The 19,190-nt window shown below is 39.2% G+C and overlaps 1 protein-coding gene across 2 annotated transcripts; it reads right to left on the minus strand.

Annotated features, from left to right (window-relative positions):
• Positions 1–476: 476 nt before the first annotated feature.
• cnih2 (cornichon family AMPA receptor auxiliary protein 2) lies at positions 477–11,986 on the minus strand. Of its 2 annotated transcripts, XM_040183176.2 has the most exons (6): positions 10,419–11,986; positions 8,387–8,455; positions 6,006–6,053; positions 4,282–4,394; positions 4,058–4,201; positions 477–3,889 (listed from the first exon to the last, which is right to left on the minus strand). In XM_040183176.2, exons 1-6 carry the CDS (start codon positions 10,497–10,499, stop codon positions 3,862–3,864), a joined length of 483 nt encoding a protein of 160 aa, XP_040039110.1. In that variant the 5' UTR covers positions 10,500–11,986; the 3' UTR covers positions 477–3,861. The 2 variants fall into 2 exon arrangements, with proteins under 2 accessions (XP_040039110.1, XP_040039109.1); XM_040183175.2 differs by having other exon boundaries at positions 3,863–4,201; positions 10,419–11,980.
• Between the last annotated feature and the right edge of the window lie 7,204 nt (positions 11,987–19,190).

Here is a 19,190-nt window from a genome sequence, read left to right on the forward strand (position 1 = left end):
AAGATAATGTAGCTGAGCATACAGCTGTCAGTAATCTCTTTCCGATGCACTTGTTTCAACTAAGTTTCGTTATGCAGGCCAACAGGCATCCAGTGCTCCATAATTTCATATGTTAGTATGATGGCGGCGCAGGCAGTATTGAAAGACTATCATCCTCTCTTTACCTCCTCTCCAGTCAAAGCACTTTTCACATCAGCAACGTTTTTTTAGGCAATTGAGTATTTTGGTGCTTTTTAAGAGCTCGGGTGAACGTCTCTGAGACCCCTTCGACAGCTTTTGATATTGCAGTTTGTCTTGTATACTCCATCCAATGCACCACTCAGCATCCTTGCATCCTTGAATTGCCCACATAATCCTCAGTTATACATTTCTCCCCCTGCACATCTCTGGTGTTGGCAGAGCATCATGTCTGCAAAACACAGATGGCAACAATACTGACCTTCAACATGCAGGAAGCAAGAAACTTGTAGATAATCTTAATGGCATTACTGTTTTATTAGAATATGGCATGAGAATCGCTTTTTATTAACTGTACATCATAGAGTAACCTAATAAATTTTAAGTAATCCACCAAATTTACTGTAGCGTACATTGATGATAAATGTATAAAAGATAGATACAAATAGATATATCTAAATACAATTTTCTAAAATGCTTTGTCTAGAGCAACTACATGATGACATTCAACTGAGCTGTTTTCTCCTTTTTTCCCACATGTTCCTGTGCTTTAATAGTGATTGTCATACACTCACAATGTTGGCAGAGTTTTGAGGTTTCAGAGTCCTTGATTACTTACATGGGAGCATCATTTGGCACAGTATGTATACTGTTTAATGTTTGTCTTCGGGAACCCTAAAAGACTACAAATTGCTTCGGTGCTGTTGTTGTGGAAATTCTAATCCCACAAGCCATTTCAATTGCTCTCTCAAAACTTTTCATTGGTACCAAAGTGACATTAAACTGACTTAATAGACATAAGAACTGTGTATGTTGGCTGAGCTTTTTGTAATCATTGGCATTTCATTCATTCATGATGCAACTACTGCAGTGCCACTGAGCAAAAAATGTCTTCTAATCATCTTTTCATCATCTTTTGCAGTGACGCTATTATGTGACGTTTGTCTTGAAAGGTAAAGCATATGGAACGAACTGTATGAAGCAGATACTACAGATTCATTTTAAACATAATTTGACAATAATGACTACGTTTTTAAACATTCTGATTATTTATAGATTTATTATTTTGTTGTCAATAATCCTGTGAAAAGACCAAAACCAACAGTGCCAGTGTAGCAAAAGCCTGATCCAACTCATCTAACCGCTAAGATCTCATCAATCACAACGTTGACACACAAATATTTAGGTTTCTGCCCATAGACGCTATTCCTTCTTAGCTCTTTACATGGCTAATGAAAACATTCAAAAAATGTGTCCCTTTGTTTCTGTCATAAGTTTCTGCAAGTTTTAGCAAGTTTGTTTAGCAAGATTGTTTATGTACAACAATCAGTAGAACACACAAAACCTGCAGATGGAAAGCAAGGGGTCAGTTGAGTATATTCTGAATGCGTTGTGTCCTAAGAATGTCCCTAAAACCTGAATGAAGATTTGAAAATGCTTAATCGAACGGTAATATGCGGTTTTTATGACCTGTATCAGATTCTGAACATTGTCATATTTAAAATGATATTTTGAAATTGGCGTGAATGTTAACAAAGTGATTGAGTACAAGTTTACACTAGGGAAAAAATCCTTAATTATTAAAATAAGCACTTTTTAAAATCAATCTCAGGAATAAAATATCGTGCCGCAAATATGCTGCTAATATCTGCTGCTAAAAACAGAACCCAAGAAATGCTCTATTTGCTCCTCTTTTAGTTTCCAAATAAACTACTGACGGTTTTAATTACCTATTGACTTTGACGAACGTTTGTAAAATTTACACTTTGCGGAAAACAAATGTATTTGCGGCTGCCCGAGAAATTGAAGTAAAGAAGACATTGTTGGTTTCAGTCTTTTCATTCATTTAATTAACAACACACAAACAAAATAACTCTCCCAGCTGTACGCTATTGTCCAACTAATATTGGTATCTGTTGTTCCAACTGAAATTTTGTTAAACCTGTCACAAATATGTTTACATTCACAAATTACCAAACTAAAACTAAAAATGTTTGTGAATTATTTTAAAAAGATTTTGTTCTGTGGTTAAGTTTTCTAGAATATATTTTGCCATTTAAAGAGTGAGAGTAACAAAACAGTATTAGTATGAATACCAATATAAGTGAAACAACCATTGTCAAATCATCATCATCATGTAACCTAGATTTTTTGACATAATGAGTGACATCCTCATTAGGCTTAAGACGTTCTCACCACAGTTTACCACACAGGGAGCTGGCGTATGAAAAACATCACACTCGGCTTTTCTATGGATGTTAAAACTACACATTTCAACCATCACTTTATCTACTTATAGATCAATATAATGAACACGTGATAGCAAAGGCAGCACCAGCTGAGGAAAGGCTTCCATACAAATCTTGGTCATCAGCAACATGACCGTCTTACGTCTGTCCCTTATTAAGCTGAGTGATTGTGTCGATGTATCATAATCACGTCAATGTCTTTACACTCCTGAATTAACTAAAACGTTGTCAAAGAGTCATTATTGTCTCATCTGCCACTCTAGTCTCAAACAACGGTATAACAAACACTGAATAACACGGCATCGATATGTCTTATTAATCATACCACATTGACAGTTTGCTGTTTTTAATTGCTTTTTGTACATAAGATTTATATATTCTACCTCGGATCAGAGTAAAGTTGCTGAGCAAAAAGGACTACAGTATAAATGCAAATGAGTAAGAGATTCACCTTGAAATAATAAATAAGTAGTAGTTTAAAATGAACGTGAGTTACTGGCATGAAGTCAATGTAACACAGCGCCTTATCATGTAGATTATGATACTGTGCCGTCATTTCTTCTTTTCACTCCCTGTTAATGACTTTATTTGGTGCAATGTTTTGATATTTAATGACATAAACGTTTGGCATTAAATGTCTGAGCGTGAAGCTCTTTGGAAAGCATGAACCCAAGGTGTAGCATAAATTATGTCAATACAGCAATGGACGTACTTATTTTGAATACACATTACAAGGACTGACCTTTGCAGTCAAATTTAAGATTAATTCTGCTTTTGTGACAGTGTGAAATTTAACTTTGGAGGCTGGCATCAAGGTCAATGCTTCATCCTACTTTTAGTTCAGAATTCACACACCAATCAGTTATTTTCGGTGTCTTGTCCCCTGAATTTCTTACAGTGCTTTAAATTTCTCCCGTACATTTTTACCTTGCTTGTTATAGTTTTAAATACCTATAATCCCAAAAGAAAAACCTGTGTGAAATTGAAGGTCAATCAGCGTAAATACACGGAATGATACCAAAACAATCCTGCTTTCAGTACATTTAAAACCAACAAATACACATATCATTTTGTTTTCCCTCCCCTAAGAGATAGGAGTTTCACAGTGAGTTGACGACTGGATCAGTAAGAGCAGCAAGGGAAAACTCCAGCCCTTCAGAGATATATTGTCAGTTTGTGTAATTGTTCAAAGGCAAACCACCTGCTGTGTCCTCTTTCTGTTTAGTTTCAATCCTTCAACACTTTGTCCAGTTGTGTGACAGCAGTCTCCAGGTCAAAGCGGCATGATCGAGTTCACATTCACATCATCACTCAGATTGGTCTTCTCGTTTGAAAAAGTATTAAGAAGGATGGAGAGGAATAAATAATGTTCCCATTTGTTCATCTTAGTCTCTCTTACAGATACATCCTTTCATTCCACCAGATGTCCTGTGTGTTAGAAGCTCACCAAGGCGTAGACCATACTTCAGGAGGAAATAACCCGGGGCAAAAGACGGAAACATTGGGAGAAAAAAGTAATTGTGCTGCTTTTTTTCCCACTAAGTTCATCAAACATTGCAACACATCTAGAAAGCATCACTGAAACCTAACGAAGCGACACTTGATTGAGTAGATTGTGAATTTGAACTGACCTGTAGAGATAATAGAAGAAAGAGAGTAGATAAAAGCCCAGCTTACACCAGGACTCCTTCTGGCAGTAATTGAGAATGTCGGCGTTCATCACGCTGACGGGATCGTACATGACCACCGAGCCGTCAGCCGGCCGATGAAGAAACCTGAGGGAAGCACAGACGTTAGGCCGACGCCGGCACCGGACCGCCAGGAGAACTGTCACACATCCGTCATGGGAATGTACCTCCAGAGATGGTAGAAGAGCAGCGGGATGTTCAGTCCAAGCGTGACCCACTCTCCGGCACACATGAACATCAGGCAGAAGAGCCCGTGGATGGAGTACTCTGGTACCACCAACTGAGCAGGACAGACACGGGGAGTCAGGCCGCAGAGATCAATAATCACGCTTCAGCAACCGGTGGGGGAGACACTGAAACGCTGATGGGTTTTTAGCCACAATCTACTAAACCAGAATCACACTGTGAGGCAAACACTTTCACACTGAGGGGGTTGATGTTACTCACAGCTCGCTGCTGCTACGAGTGCAAATGTAGTTTTGTGTACGTGTAGACTGGTTTTGGACGTTAGTATAAATTGACGTAGGCTAGTTTTGGCAGAGATGGTTCAGGTGGCTCAGGTTCCAGACTACAGAATCAGTGACATATTAGAACATTTTAAATGTAGAAAATGGCAAACACTATTTGCACATGGAGCTGATACTGAGAAACACTTGATTGTAAGTTCATTTTAAGTCAGCTATTTGGTCATGTTGATTGATGTGAGTCCAATATTCATCCCCCTTTGAAAGATATCTGCCTCTTTCACGGCTCAATGCTTCACTATGTTCATGTTACTGTTACTTTATTTATGCTGTTTTGAAGAGATACATTTAAATCAGCATTAATAAATGAAGCCTTTTAACTGATCCGATCAATTTTCATAGCTTCCCTTTGATTGACAATATTCTCTACGGGACAGATTTGTGACGACTTGGATTGGGGCGAAACAAACCGCCGGCTGGAAACCATGAACTGAATGTCGGACAAATGAAGTGAAGAGAAAAAAACTATTTGTCTGAAAACCATGCGAGATTGATCACCTTTCTACTTGAAAAGCTGTATTAGTAACACTGCATCATTTTACACAATAAATCCAAGATGAAGATGTTAAATGTACCTCCTTCAGTTAAAAAATGCGCATGACAGATATTTGCCCTGTTTGCATTTAGATCACTGTGGGAAAAATAATGAATCAATGAATTATACTATGTTGATCAACCAATAGAAAATATGAATCTGTGCCTAAATATAGGTTAACCTCCAAAAAACATTTTCCTCTTTTTGAGGCTAACATTTCTTTTTAAATTCAAATTTGCATTAGAGGGCAATACAATCTGTACAACATCATCTTCATCTCTTTGCCATTAAAAGAGGAAAAGCTCTATTCAACTATTGACATTTTACCTGACTAACTGCTCATTCAATTTAACCATAAAAAAAAGTAATCTTTACACTAAAGATGTACATTGGAGTTCAAAGTGAGCAACCCTTAGATAATAGTGTAAACAACTTCCTGTCACTGGTCTCAATGGTACCGTTAGTGTGCTACCTTCCCTAAACCTCCTCTTGCAATATGTTTATTTATTGATTTAATAACTTTTCTTCATTTTAAGTCCCCTGTTGTGGCCAATAGAGTTACACGTTTTCCTGCTCTGCATGCTTTAAATGGCCTCTGTCTGCGGCAAGTCTGATTTCATATCATCGACATTATGTTCTCTTTCTGAAAGCTTTGAAATAGAAGAACATCTCCACACACACACAACACCTATACTTATACGATATAGCGGTGATGGTGGGCAGTGGGGATTGAACAGTGTGCGGCGCGGTCCTGCATATGCAACGGCTCATGTCTGAAGCACATCTATTTCAGTCATCCACCATCAGCAGGTAATGAATGAGTAGTACTTACCCTGCGGAGCAGGTTGCAGATCCTTTCGATGTTGAGAATCCGTTCCCTCTGTTGATACAAAGAAAGGCTGATCAACAGTCTCTGTGTTCCTTCATCCTCTTAATCCTCGCTAATTATGAATTGTCTATCCATGAAAATGAATCTCAAGGCAGATATAATAATAACATAACGAAAATAGACCAAGTGAGTGGTTTCAAATACAAACACAAGAAAACCCTGTATCTCAAACTCTTTGAGTGTATATTTTTCCCCAAACTAAGTAAGAACACAGTTGCAAATGGTTCATCAGCACATAAAGACGTTTACATTTGAGGCATAGGGCTGTTTGGTACTGACATTTTGCCCTAAGGATGGCAGTTTTAATATACTTTTAGCAGCAATGAGGGCTCAACGATCTGTTTTACAAATGAAACCATCCATCTTATTCTAGCCAGCTGCTTGTGGCCTCTTCGAGGGATCTTTTATTTGGCTCTTCAAATGAGTTTTGCTGTTCATCGACCTAATTTAATCTGTGTCCATCAGCAAACAAATGTAGCAATAGTCAGAGACTTGTTGACGGATTCGTAATTAAATAGTTTGTCAATTTTATCTTGTAGAACACAAATATATTAAATAGATACGTATGCGGATATGTTTAGCGTGAGGAAACCATACTGGTGTTTGTTGCCTATGTATTTACTGAAACACTCGAAAGACTCTCACACTGATATATTGAGGAATCTTAGTTACAGGAACGATGGCTTCCAGTATTGAGGCCTCTCTGATGTCCGTTGCCTTTGAGCCACAGGCTACAAATTTCATGAAACTGTGGACGTAAATTCAAACTCCCCCGGTGATCTCAAAGTGGATTTTGCCCTGAATCTACAACATCCAGCCTCAAAGCCAGACACTGGTGTGTGTTTGGCGTAGGTGTCGTTCTCTCCCTTTTGCTTGCTTTGTGCAGTGCATCCTTCCGCAACATTGGGTGTTGAAACATGAAGAGCTCAGCGCTGGATCTGCCCGCTACATTACTCAACAATTTATGATAGCATTTGCACTTGAAATTGTTGTCCTGCAGTAGCTACTATTTTACAGCCTCAGTTGGCGTGATTAGTGTCCGGTCAGACACTTCACTGCAAATCATTTACTGTTCCAGGGCAACACGCTCAAAGAGTAATGTTTCATAATACACAGAACAAATGAAATAAATTGCAGGGCAATAACCGACAGCCTCGTAATTTATAAATGCAAATGTCAAACATGTTAATGCTAATGTTAACTTTTGTACTGTACGATTGTACAGTACGATTTTACCAAGTTTCAAACATTGCCAACGGCTTGAAACATTAACCTGATTTGGCAACTGGCAAAGTTTCTTTTGTTACAATGTTTTATAATAATTTAATATAATATATACTGCTTTTGGGAAACAGCTGACGTAGCCTTGATAAGTAGCTTTGAACCGTAACCTTGCTGTTACCAAGAAGCTTGCAATGTTCATAATTTCTCATCACCTCATCTGTACCTGAGTGAAAGGATAATGCATTGACTTTGACAGGTTTTGCAATTATTGTGTCCACCCCCGTGTAGCTGGCGTGCCTCCACACTCCCACAGTCTGCTTTCACAGTTTCCTCTCCCACTGCTCATCACTCTCTGTCTTTGTAGTTCAGATGTAGGTTCACATGATCGCTGGAACATTAGCTAACTTGTGAAAACGACATTCACAGCTGCTGTCAACTTGCTAAGTGAATAATGGCAAGTTGTTACATGACGATGTAAATTTATGGTTTTGCAAAAATAGATTGAGACAGGCTTTTTCAAATGTGAATTTAGTAACTATTCTTTCACACAGATTTGAAGCCTTTTATCTGCACTTTTCGTTATTGTTGTATCTCATTACATAAACAAAGCCTCCCTTGAATAGATTAAGCAAACGGGTATCTATTAAAAAATGCATTCATCTGCATACAAATGAGTATGCAGGGAAAATGCTCAAAAATGCATGTAGATGGAAGCTTTGAATAGTAGGATTTCTATTAAACGTCTCACGAATATTAGATGTTGATTAAATGTGGCAAAATAAATGTTTCAAAGATTTCATTTCGAAAGCCTCATTTACTTAAGATGATTGGTGGCTTCCTTAACAGGCACTCAGGAGGTTTGCTGTGGGTTTCTCATTAAAGGATTTATTTTTTGTTTGAACTCAATACAATTTTTATCAAAACAGAGTTCAGAAGTAGACTGACAAATTAAAGGTCATCATAAAATCTTTGGAGTGGAACCCTCCGTTTCTTCTAAGCGCTTACGCGTAGATCATTGAATGTTCTTCTTGGAACTAAAAGGAAGAGGTTTCTGTGCACCAAGCCTTTGATGGTTCGAAGGGAAACAGGAGAGTTCTTACCGCTCTGGTAGGATTGCTCTGATCAATGGGGTTTTTGAAGTCCGTGCGAAGCTCGTCAAATGCAATGATCTAAAAAATAACAGACACACACACAGGGAGTTACTCACACGCACTAATGAATGCACATACAGAAATGCATCCATATGGAACTAATACATAGTCGGTATCGTTAATAAACTATAGTCTAGTCTGTTGTGCAATAGTGTAATAACTAACTAGAACTGTAGTGCACACACACTTCATGATATGCAGCTGCAGCCACATTGTCACATTTGCCAAACACACAAGAGAATGTGTGGATGTGTAATAACCTCCTTGCACCTGCTTTATGCCATGTATGAGCTGTGATGTGATTCACGTGCCATTATGTGGTTTCTCACTATCTAAGGAGCTCCTCTTCATTATACAATTATAATGAATATTAAAAATATATTAAAATGTATATATATATATATATATATATATATATTAAAAACAATGAAATGACCATCAAAACACCCACACATTCCTAATAATGCATGCATTTATTGCATAGACTTAAGCAATGTGCTTTGTTTGTATTTAAGGGGATTATAGTCGGCTGGAGATCTGTATAGAATGTGGTACTATTTTGTTTATTTCTCCTTTTAAAACAAAAATTCACTGTAGAGATAGCAATGTCATTGTGTAGATGTGATAGGCTGATATCTTGCTGTCTACTCCCTGTGTGGTGAATATGAACAGCTCCCTGATTAATAGCTCTATAAGAGTACTAATAATTCTCAGCGTAAAGGCCATCCGACGTGCTGTTCATCATTTCAGCTTTTAAATTAGCAACGCTCAACTCGGTCTGTTCAATGAAAACGAATAAAAAGCAGGCATTTTGCCGATAAGCATCTGATTTGTGTTAACAATGAGACGTGTTGAAATTGCAGCAGTCCTGGAGGTAATTTCTCTACAAGACTCCAGAAGGCTCCCCGTTGTCCCCTCACACACTTAACGTTAGCTCTGTTGTAAACAGATGCAGTTTCCATGGCGACATGGTGAGCCCCTCTGTGGGCTCCATGGTTACTGTAGCTGTGAACAAACGCTGTGATTGGTTGGGAGCCAGAGAGAATTGGGGTGCTGTACCCGTGGGTGGAGGCAGATGGGGGAGGGGGTGAACATTACCGTAGTTTGATAAGCGCTTCCATCACATGGTTGGTGTGCTGAGCCAGACACACGCTTCTACCCGTCTCTTTCACACACAGCACACCGACTGACTCATGTGTAGTCTCACCCACTTAGTCAATTGCCACGTTAGTCATTTCAAGTCTTGTGTTTATAATGATGTGTTTAATATTTCACATTCCTGCCTCCATGGATCCAGTGTTAAGGGTCAGGGATGAAAGCTTTGGTGTTTGTTTCGTCAGCACTTGTGCAGGCAAATTCCAGTCACAATGCCTCAGGCGGAGCGATTCACAACACCCTGGCAGACAGATTTATGATTATTGTGTTTTGCCGCCTCCCTGTACGCATTTTTTGGAGTTTGCTGAAGCGTGAACACCTTGTTTGAGGAACTGTTTATTGTCACTAAGTTGCTTGTCTGTGAAGGGATGGAGGTGGTTGGAATCTGTCTTTTTGTCAAATATGTCAGCGTCAGAAAAGCTCAGGTAAATTACACTGGTAAGCAGGTTAGAATGCTGTATGGAAACAATGAAACACACAGATGACTTTAACAACAATGCACATCCTCTGTGGTCTGTTTCAACCGATTATCGCTTTGCAGCTAAATGTTTGAAATTAAAAGGAATAAAGCGTTATTTGGTGGATTTCAAGAGACACTTCTCAATGTCAGTCAGGCACAATTCCACTGAGATTCAGCCGACACACTTATACATGCCATTACCTGTAGAGCACCTGAACGTGTCACGTGTTGGCTTCGCTCCTGCGTTGGTGGATGTGTGTGTCTGCGTGTGCGGGATGGAGCGTGGACGCTCGCAGGCCCCTACGTGTTTCCTATTTCACTTTCAGTGTGAGTGCAGTGTTCTTCGCCGTGCGCGGTGCTACTCACCTGCCATATGACGAAGAAGATGAGAGCGGCGCACAGCACCAAGGTGAGCATGTAGCAGAAGGCCGCAAAGGTGAATGCCATGGCTGAGTCTGCCAGCTTGATGCCGAGATGGGTCGAGAGAGAGAGGAAGGGAAATCCCTTGCTCTCTATCTCTCTGGCTGTGGTTTTGCCTCCGTTCAGTGGAGGTTATTTTCTGTTTCCCCCTCCGACGCGAGCGGAGTCTGTGTCGTCCAGGAGGGCAGATGCCTCCGTTTTTAGCAAAAATCAATAATCATCTTGGCTTTTCTTGTTGCACTCGTGCTGTTGTCTCTTTTTTGTATTTGTGGCGGCAGGGGGGAGCCCAGCTTTGATATAGGAAAACGCTTAAATGTCTTTTCACAGCCACAGTTGTCTGCCACTGGCCTAATGCTCCCTTTTTCAGCCTCTGACAGGCAAGATGTCTGTTTCCTCCTCCTCCATGTAGTTTCTCTTCAGACAAAGCCAACACATTTCTGTTTTTCACAGTGTCGCAAGCCCCAAAGTGTCTGGCAGACGCTATGTCAACAGAAGCACAGGATTCTTGTCGATACTAAGCACAGGACCGTCTTTAAATAACAGTGAGGATTGTTGTCTCAGATGGATATGGCTTGTGATAGTTCATGAGTTTGTTGAATGGCTTTCGGTTTATCTGTCTTATCTATTTAACACAGGTGTAAACAACTATAGGTTGCAGGTCACCAGTGAGTTATTTACAGAGACAGTCTCTTGCTATATTACTTATTTCACAGCTTTGGGGGAAGAATATTTATTTACCACTGCATGAAACTGATAATTTGCTGAAGATACAAGGTATTGCTTTGCACGCTAAATAGTTATGGGGCTTATATTCTGCCACTGCAAATTTTTGGTGATTTTGGAATAAAATGATGTCATAAAATAACTTAATAATATGAACCTGCGAGGCAACAAATACTGCGATTGACTTTCAAATGATCAAATAAATCAGATTATCATCACAATGCCAAAATCGCACACCGACTTACAAATACAAGAGTACAATATTTATAACAATTTGAGTAAGGACGGATTAATATCTTGACCAATCTTAATATCGAGTAGAGAATACCTGTGTCTTGTTGGAGACGTGTCTGCCACTCAACAGTCCACTCTTTCCTCGTCTCTTTCAATTTGGATCGTCACCATGTCAGAATTCTCTGCTGAGCATCTTTCTCTCAGACGCATCCCCCGGATTTCTCCAAAAACATTGAGATTTGTCTGCTGATACGCAGGATAAATTATTCAATTCTGGGTGAGGGAGGAGAAGAGGAAATTTAAACCAAATCCTGCGGAACGTCTACATGCTGAGTCTCATGTATTCTGATTTAGAAATATCTTCTGCTCTTAAGAAAAAATCTCCATCGCTCTTGGTAGTCATGAGTTAATTAGTCCACCTTTCTATGGTCTCACCCTCTTTATTTCCCTTTCTATAGTCCTCTTTTGTATCTCTTCCAGAGATTTTAGGAACACACCTGAATGTGTTTCCTTAGTCTACTGTGTCTGTCCGTCTCACCCTCTGGTTCTTAGACTGCGAGAGAAATATTTCTATCAGCCTTGATGTTGTAACGGGCAACCAATAGCATCGCAGTCTCCCTCGCTCTTATTTGCTCTCTCCTTTCTCTCTCTCTCTTTTTCTCTCCCTCCTCTCTCTGTCTGTCACTCGCCCTCTCCCTTGCATTTATACATTTCCATAATCCCTTGTTCCCCAGGGAGTGATGAGGGGGCAGGGCAGCCTGCAAACATTTTTCATTTTGTTTGCATCTCTCTCTCTCTCTCTCTCTCTCTCTCTCTCTCTCTCTCTCTCTCTCTCTCTCTCTCTCTCTCTATCTCTCTCTCTCTCTCTCTCTCTCTCTCTTTGCATTTCTCTACCTCCGTCTGTCTTCCCCGTCCATCAGATCCCTCATTCATCCGTCATTTTATGAAATGCGTAGTAAGTATTTTTTTGCCTTTTACCAAAGCCTGTGAGGAGCAACTGCATAACAAAGATGGCATTTATTATAGGACTTTACCCCTATATCTTTATAGTCATTGTTCTCTGTTGTTAACCTGAGGTCAGAAACAATGTGATGATGTAATGGAGTTCAAAATCCTTTGTGTCTGACACGATCGCAGCTTAAATGACCACACATTAGATTTTGATTTCTCATTCTCATTAGTAAAGGGATTTCAATATTGTGCTACTGTGTGTCAGCTAGTTAACCAGTTCCTCTTCTTCAGGTCACGTGGCATTAAGTAATTGGTACAAAGCGTTTTTAGGCAGAGATCATTGCTTATTGAACGTGTACCGTTGATTAGTTGAAAGAGTTGAAGATTTTTACTTCTTCATTATGCGTTTTATGCTACTGTACAAAGACATTTTTTATGAAATGCCATTCCACAACATTTTTTGTGATAATCATTTTTCACATCTCTTTTTGAAATACGATAAAGTTACGTTTACAGGATTCTTTCATGGATTCAACACGTAGCTATTCCATTTTTTTCATGAAATAATACTATATACTATATTATGGGACGTTTTGACAGGTTATGTTAGGCCTGAGGCTGATTGCTTCTTCGAGCATACTATGCAATGACTTTTATTCTACCACAGGATACATATATGACATTTTTGTGACAAAGTGCACCTATCTTTTTTTGACTTTTTAGTGACATACAATGCTATTACATTTTTAATGACAGCCACAGTATATATTTCAATGACATTTCTTCAACATAGTGGCACTCTTTCGGCACTGTCTATCATGCAATTTTGAAAAATGTTCTTACTTTTTTGTGACAATCAATACTATGTCCGTTTAAGACACACTATACTATGACATTTGTTTTTTATATGTCTCTTCCAACTGTACTGTAACTTTCCTCTAAGCTTTTGTGACGTACTTCACTCAGATATTTTCATGAAATACTATGATATATTTATTATGACTTTGACTTTCATTGGATGTTTGAAAAATAGTCATGCGTCATGCGCCGAGGCTAAAGAGTCTTTATCTTCGGAGCGGTAATATATGGTTGAAAGATAACATAAAGAAGCAGGGGGCTTTGTGCACATCCGAGTGCCGGGCCGCCATGTTCTTTTCCCAAGGACATATAGTGTGGAGACGTCTTCTACCAGCTGACATGGCGTACACAGTTACCATTGCAAGAGGGTGCCGAAAGTCTGCGATCTTAAGAGCTCTGCTGTGTATGACATAATATTATTGCAGTGGATCTCAGGATTATAAGTATGAATAATTAATTCACATTTTTATACACAGTAGAAGTAAGCGAATACCATGCTGAGTTAAGTATAAATTATCTGACAGTATTTTGAGCATTGTTTTGTTTTTTCAGATCTTATGAAGATGCAACATTTGTAACTAATGTTTATCAATATAATTTTTCTTTAGCAGGAAAAAATGTTAAGAACCTTTTTTTATACCAGTAAAAAAACTTTTCTGGCTGCTTGGGAGAAATAGAAACAAGTTGTAAACTCATGTCATGTCATGTTTAACATGTCTCAATTTCCCTAAACAGAGGAACTTTATTTGTCTATAGCAATAATCTGTCCCCTCAATGAATATTGGTTCATTAATACTTTTAATCAGTGTTGGGAGTAACGCGTTACAAAGTAACGCATTACAAAGTACAATTTGTATAATTTGCATTACGCGTTACAAAGTAACGCATTACTGTAATTTCACTACTTTTAGCGGTAACGAGCATGTAACGAAGTGTTTTTTTTAATAAATTAACGCAGTTACAATTACTGAAATTGAAATGAGTTTGTTACTCGCGTTACTCTCTTTTGTGACGCGAAGCGGAGGGCCGGCAAATAGTAAGTAAATAGCTGCCTGTCAGCACAAAATAGTTGTGGCCACCAAACGTTTGTGTCACAGAATAGTCGCCGTACGTGCATGTAAACAGCATCGCGTTGCTCATGACGAAAGAGCGCAGGCCCGCGGATGCTGCAGGCGCTGCTCCACGCAAACAACCAGGGCTCCACTTTACACGGACTGCAGTGCAGCCGATAAACCGGGCAGAGCTGAATAGATTGATTGCTCGCTATGTTGAAGATGAGACCCATCCTGTCTACTGTTGAGTCAGTTGCCTTCAGGCAAATGCCTGAAACAGTTATTTTGTATTAAGTTAAGTATTAAAAAGGACTTTTGTACCCTTGCTTGATTTGAAGGCCTGTTGCCCTGTTGATTACAATAAATAGGTCTAAAAAATATGTTTGTTGTGTTTGACTGTTCAGTACTATTTATATTCATTACATTTAAAAAGCAGACATAAAAGTAACTTAAAAGTTACTTCCCAGAGTAACTAATTACTTTTGATACACAGTAACCAAGTAATTCAATTACCTTTAAAAGAAGTAACTAGTAACTGTAACTAAATACTCATTTTCAGTAACTTGCCCGACACTGCTTTTAATTCAGTTTTCTTCTCCACTAACTGAAAACTATATCTGTCTCTTTAGCAGAATCAGTGATATTGTGTTGACTAAGACATCATGAAAGATGTTTTTTTTCTCAAGTCAGGATGTGAAAATGGCAGCGTAGTATATTCAAAGTCGTGAAAGTAATAAAATAGCCTTTAAAAATATTCTTAATCAAGAAGAAACTTACAAAGAGAAGAGTAATGGACAGAGGACAGAGGCTTGAACAACTAAGGACTCACAAACGGGGAAGTGGGGGCAGGTGAGCAGGAGGTGAAGAGCCGCTCTTTCACCCGGGGGATCACTGGTGGCCCTGGCTAGTCTCTGGCTAGTCTCTTGGTTCTGGACTTCAGACTGCTGCGAGAGGAGTCTGTGCTGGGGGGGAGTTCTGTCCGTGATCATGTTGTGGGCTCTCTCCCTGGTGGAGTAAATGTCCTAGTAGTAAGGGGAAGGCTGCTCCTCAGATGAACTATGCTGTTTTTATTACACACTGGTGTGCCTTCCTGTCCTGGGCAGTGTCCATACAGCATGGTGATTGATGTGGTGAGGACGCTCTCAACCGTACCTCTGTAGGAGTTGCTGAGAATTTCGGCTTGCATACCAAACTTCCTCTGCCTTCTTAGCAAGTACGGCCTCTGCCGGGCCTTTTCTGTGATCTGGAATGAGTTGTGAGACCAGGTGAAGTCCTCGCTGATGTGAGTTCCCAGAAATGTAAAGGTTTTCACCCTTTCCACCTCAGTCTCACCAATGTAAAGCGGTGTGTGCTGCACCTCCTTGGGTCAATAATCATCTCCTCGGTCTTGTAGGGGTTCAGGGAGACATTATTATTTTGATACCAGGCCGCACGTTCCTCCACTTCTCTTCTGTACGCAGCCTCGGCCCCACCAGTGATTATTCCAGTGACCGTAGTGTCCTCTTCTAACTTGATGGTACTGGTGTTTTTCCTTGGAGGCCACGTAGGCGTACGTGAAGAGGGTGTAGCAGGGGACCCAGTACTCACCCCTGGGGAGTGCCTGAGCTCACAGTTCTTGTGTTGGAGCTGCGAATGCCAACTCTGACTAATTGGGTTTGCCTGAGAGGACGCTCAGCACCCAGTTACAGAGGGCAGGTGTCAGATCCAGAGTGAGGAGTTTCACTGAGAGTTTGTGGGAAAGTTATTTGCGATGCAAAATGAGGATTAAGTTCTACGTAGGATGTCTGCAAACCGTTGAAGACGTCCTGCACATGGTCATCATATAGGTGTGCCAGAAAACCTTACATGCAAAGAGTCAGAGTATTTATTGTGGTGTATAAAACACTTGAGACTTAGCATCAACCTGTGCATATTTAAACAGGAACCATGTCCTGATCAGTGCCGGCGTTTCACAATAATGCCTCAAAAAAGCTGGAATATGACATTATATTAACCGACAAATCACAGTTCGAAACTCTTCAATCCAGCCAATAAGCAGACTGCTGAGGGCCCAATGTAAAACAGCTACTATACTTATCTAGAGCCAAAAATGCAAGCACTGATTTAACAAGGATCTAGGGGCACATTTTGGCATGGAAAACAAATAAGTGTGTGTAAATAAAAATATGTAATAAGTTTCCCTTTAGGAACACTGAGTAATCATTTTTTATCATTTTTATCGGTTTAATCATTACAAAATAGTTTAGACGGTTTAGCCAATTATGACCAAATACATGGTCATTAATGATGAGGGATGCACAGAGTAAATTTCCCAAAAATGATTTTGAAAAAGAAAAGATGGTCAGCATCTGCATCAAAGGTAAAGAAATCCTGGCTTTTAGCTCAAAACTCCAAAAACAATGTTTACAAGTCCCATAATGCAACTAAATCACATCTTTCCCTATCTGTTAAATTAACTCAAATTTTAAATTCCATACTTGTAGACAATAGCTTAATGTTTTCTGTCAAAGTTTTAGAAGTCAAAGATGTTGCCCTTAGTCCCTTTAACAGCCCCCAATAATTGATCAGTGGACTCGAAATGAAATAGTGAAGAGTGGGATGTTTGTTCACTTGCAGATTTACTTTTGTCCCATTGCTAGCTTTAGGCTGCAGACTAGTGGTGATGATTAGTAACTGCATCTCACTCATTTCCACATTCTTGACACTCTGTAAAGGCGTGAAATGAAATCCGATGAGTGAAACCCCAGATAACTGATGTTAGGATCACGTATGCTCTAATGTGGGCTGAAGGTATTTTTTAAATCTTTTTTATCGTTCAGATAGATATACACACTATTAACCAAGATTACATTTATTATATTTCAGTGATGAGAATATTTGAAGCATACATTTCTCTCCTTTTTGATACTTGGTGACAGAGATATTTTGGTATTTTGAGAGGAATTAAATATTTGAAATACTGCGCGTAAAAGTACTAAATGAGATGTCTGCCAATCTTTATGAAAATGTTAATGGGGAGTTGTTTAGCCTTTAAGCCAGATGTGCAAATGTATAAATCATGTTCACATCAAAGTAAAATGTTCTTATTATCATAAAGTCTAACATTGGTCTGTTGTTTTCATCACTGGAAAACTACTGGTTTCACAAGTGAACATGAAAAATCTTCTGTATTGCTTCAAAATAAAATTCCTCCCATTAAATATGTTTACAGTTGCACTTCTGTCAGTTCTTTTGACTGTTACTGATTCTACTGCACTGATGACCGAGGCTGTAAAATCACCGTGTTCAAATCTGCATATGCAATTCCAACAAACATTTAAATGAGTGACCAATTATAATTTGTCCACAAGATGGCAATATTCGAGCAGCAGAAGCAGCAACAGATGGTCATATCAGGCGTCTAACTGCAGTAATGATTTGTGATCACACGAGTCGCTCGCAAGGCTTCTATTCCAAATTCTGGCAGTGTTTCTGCTTTCCGCACAATAGGGCTTTGGGGCCCCTGTGCTACTTCATTTTAAGATAGCTTTCTTATTTATAATTGAGATGAAAAACAACAAGGAGGTATATTAAGACCTAACGTGTGCATTTTTAATGAAAATGCGTTGGAATGCTAAAAGCTGAAAGCTGAAATGAACTTCAGAAAATACAGACAGTTGATATTAAAAAAGCTGAAATGAATTTGAAATTGAGACTGACAAAAAATGCTCGGAAGCACTGTTTAAAAGGTCCTCAACATCCGTGGATACATAGCAGCAGAGCGGTTACCACAGCAACAAAAGCAAACACTTTAAGGTTTTCTTTCATTCAAGCAGAAAAATTAAATGAGTTGTGCTCTGTTAATCAGGGGTTCTTATCACCAATCGGACAAATATCAAGACTAAGGCTAATGAACTTTCAATTGTTCTGTACTTTTCTAGTCTTCTGTCCACTCAAAGTGCTTTAAACCAACATGTCATAATTCACCAACACCCATTTAAAACACATGTTATGAGGAATTTCTGTCAAAGGGAAATGTTACCGAGGGAAAAATTAAAAGGGCGTTCTGGTTGTCCAGCCTGTTGCCATCGTTATTTGCAGAGTTATATCTCTATCTTCACTCTGTAAGATTATGAAATTATTTATTAAACTCATGAATCCTCTGTTCAGCGTCTTACTTACACAAACGGTCGAAGGTCAAAGTCAGCATCACGCCACGTGACTAAGCAGTGGTTGCTGAAAAATGGATTTGACCCACAGAAAGATTGAAGGCATCTCTATACAAATCCATTAAAAAAAAACGATTGTTTACTCATCAAATTGAGCAGCATGCACCAGCATAATATGAGCAGGCAGAGGGGTAGACAGGCAGGATTGGACTGGACATCGGATCGTGTTTCCTTTTTTTGGTCAGTGTAAAGTTTTTTAAAAGAAGAGTAACAATCTAACCCCTCCCCTGGCCTTTTCCTTCGTCATCAGTCTAATCATTTTTATTCCTCCCCTAGGTTTGCCGTAATCATCGCTTGAGGTGGGTAGTCCGCAGCCTCAATCCTGTCATTACGGCAGGCAATCATCTACCAATAAAAACTAAATTAATTTTATCCAAATGAAAGCTATATTTTTAGCTTCGCTGGCTGTATAGTTCCAATGAAGACAATTTACCGTCAGTCAGGGGTTCAAATACTGGGGGCTGTTATTGGATATAGACATTCATAGGACCTGGGGGATTGATGGTAATTATGGTGGTGATCACAATTAAAATTGTCACCTGTCCAATATTTGAGTTAACGACCGAATATGTACTTTAAAAAGAGTGCAAACAAAACATGTGAGCATAATGTGCTGAATGTAATTTACTAATGCATGCATGCTAGTTGTTAGTGGAGGCGTTGCTACATTCAGGAACATAAATAATTGAACT

This window comes from Gasterosteus aculeatus, chromosome 7 (genome assembly GCF_964276395.1).
Source record: "Gasterosteus aculeatus chromosome 7, fGasAcu3.hap1.1, whole genome shotgun sequence".
NCBI classification, from domain to species: domain Eukaryota; kingdom Metazoa; phylum Chordata; class Actinopteri; order Perciformes; family Gasterosteidae; genus Gasterosteus; species Gasterosteus aculeatus.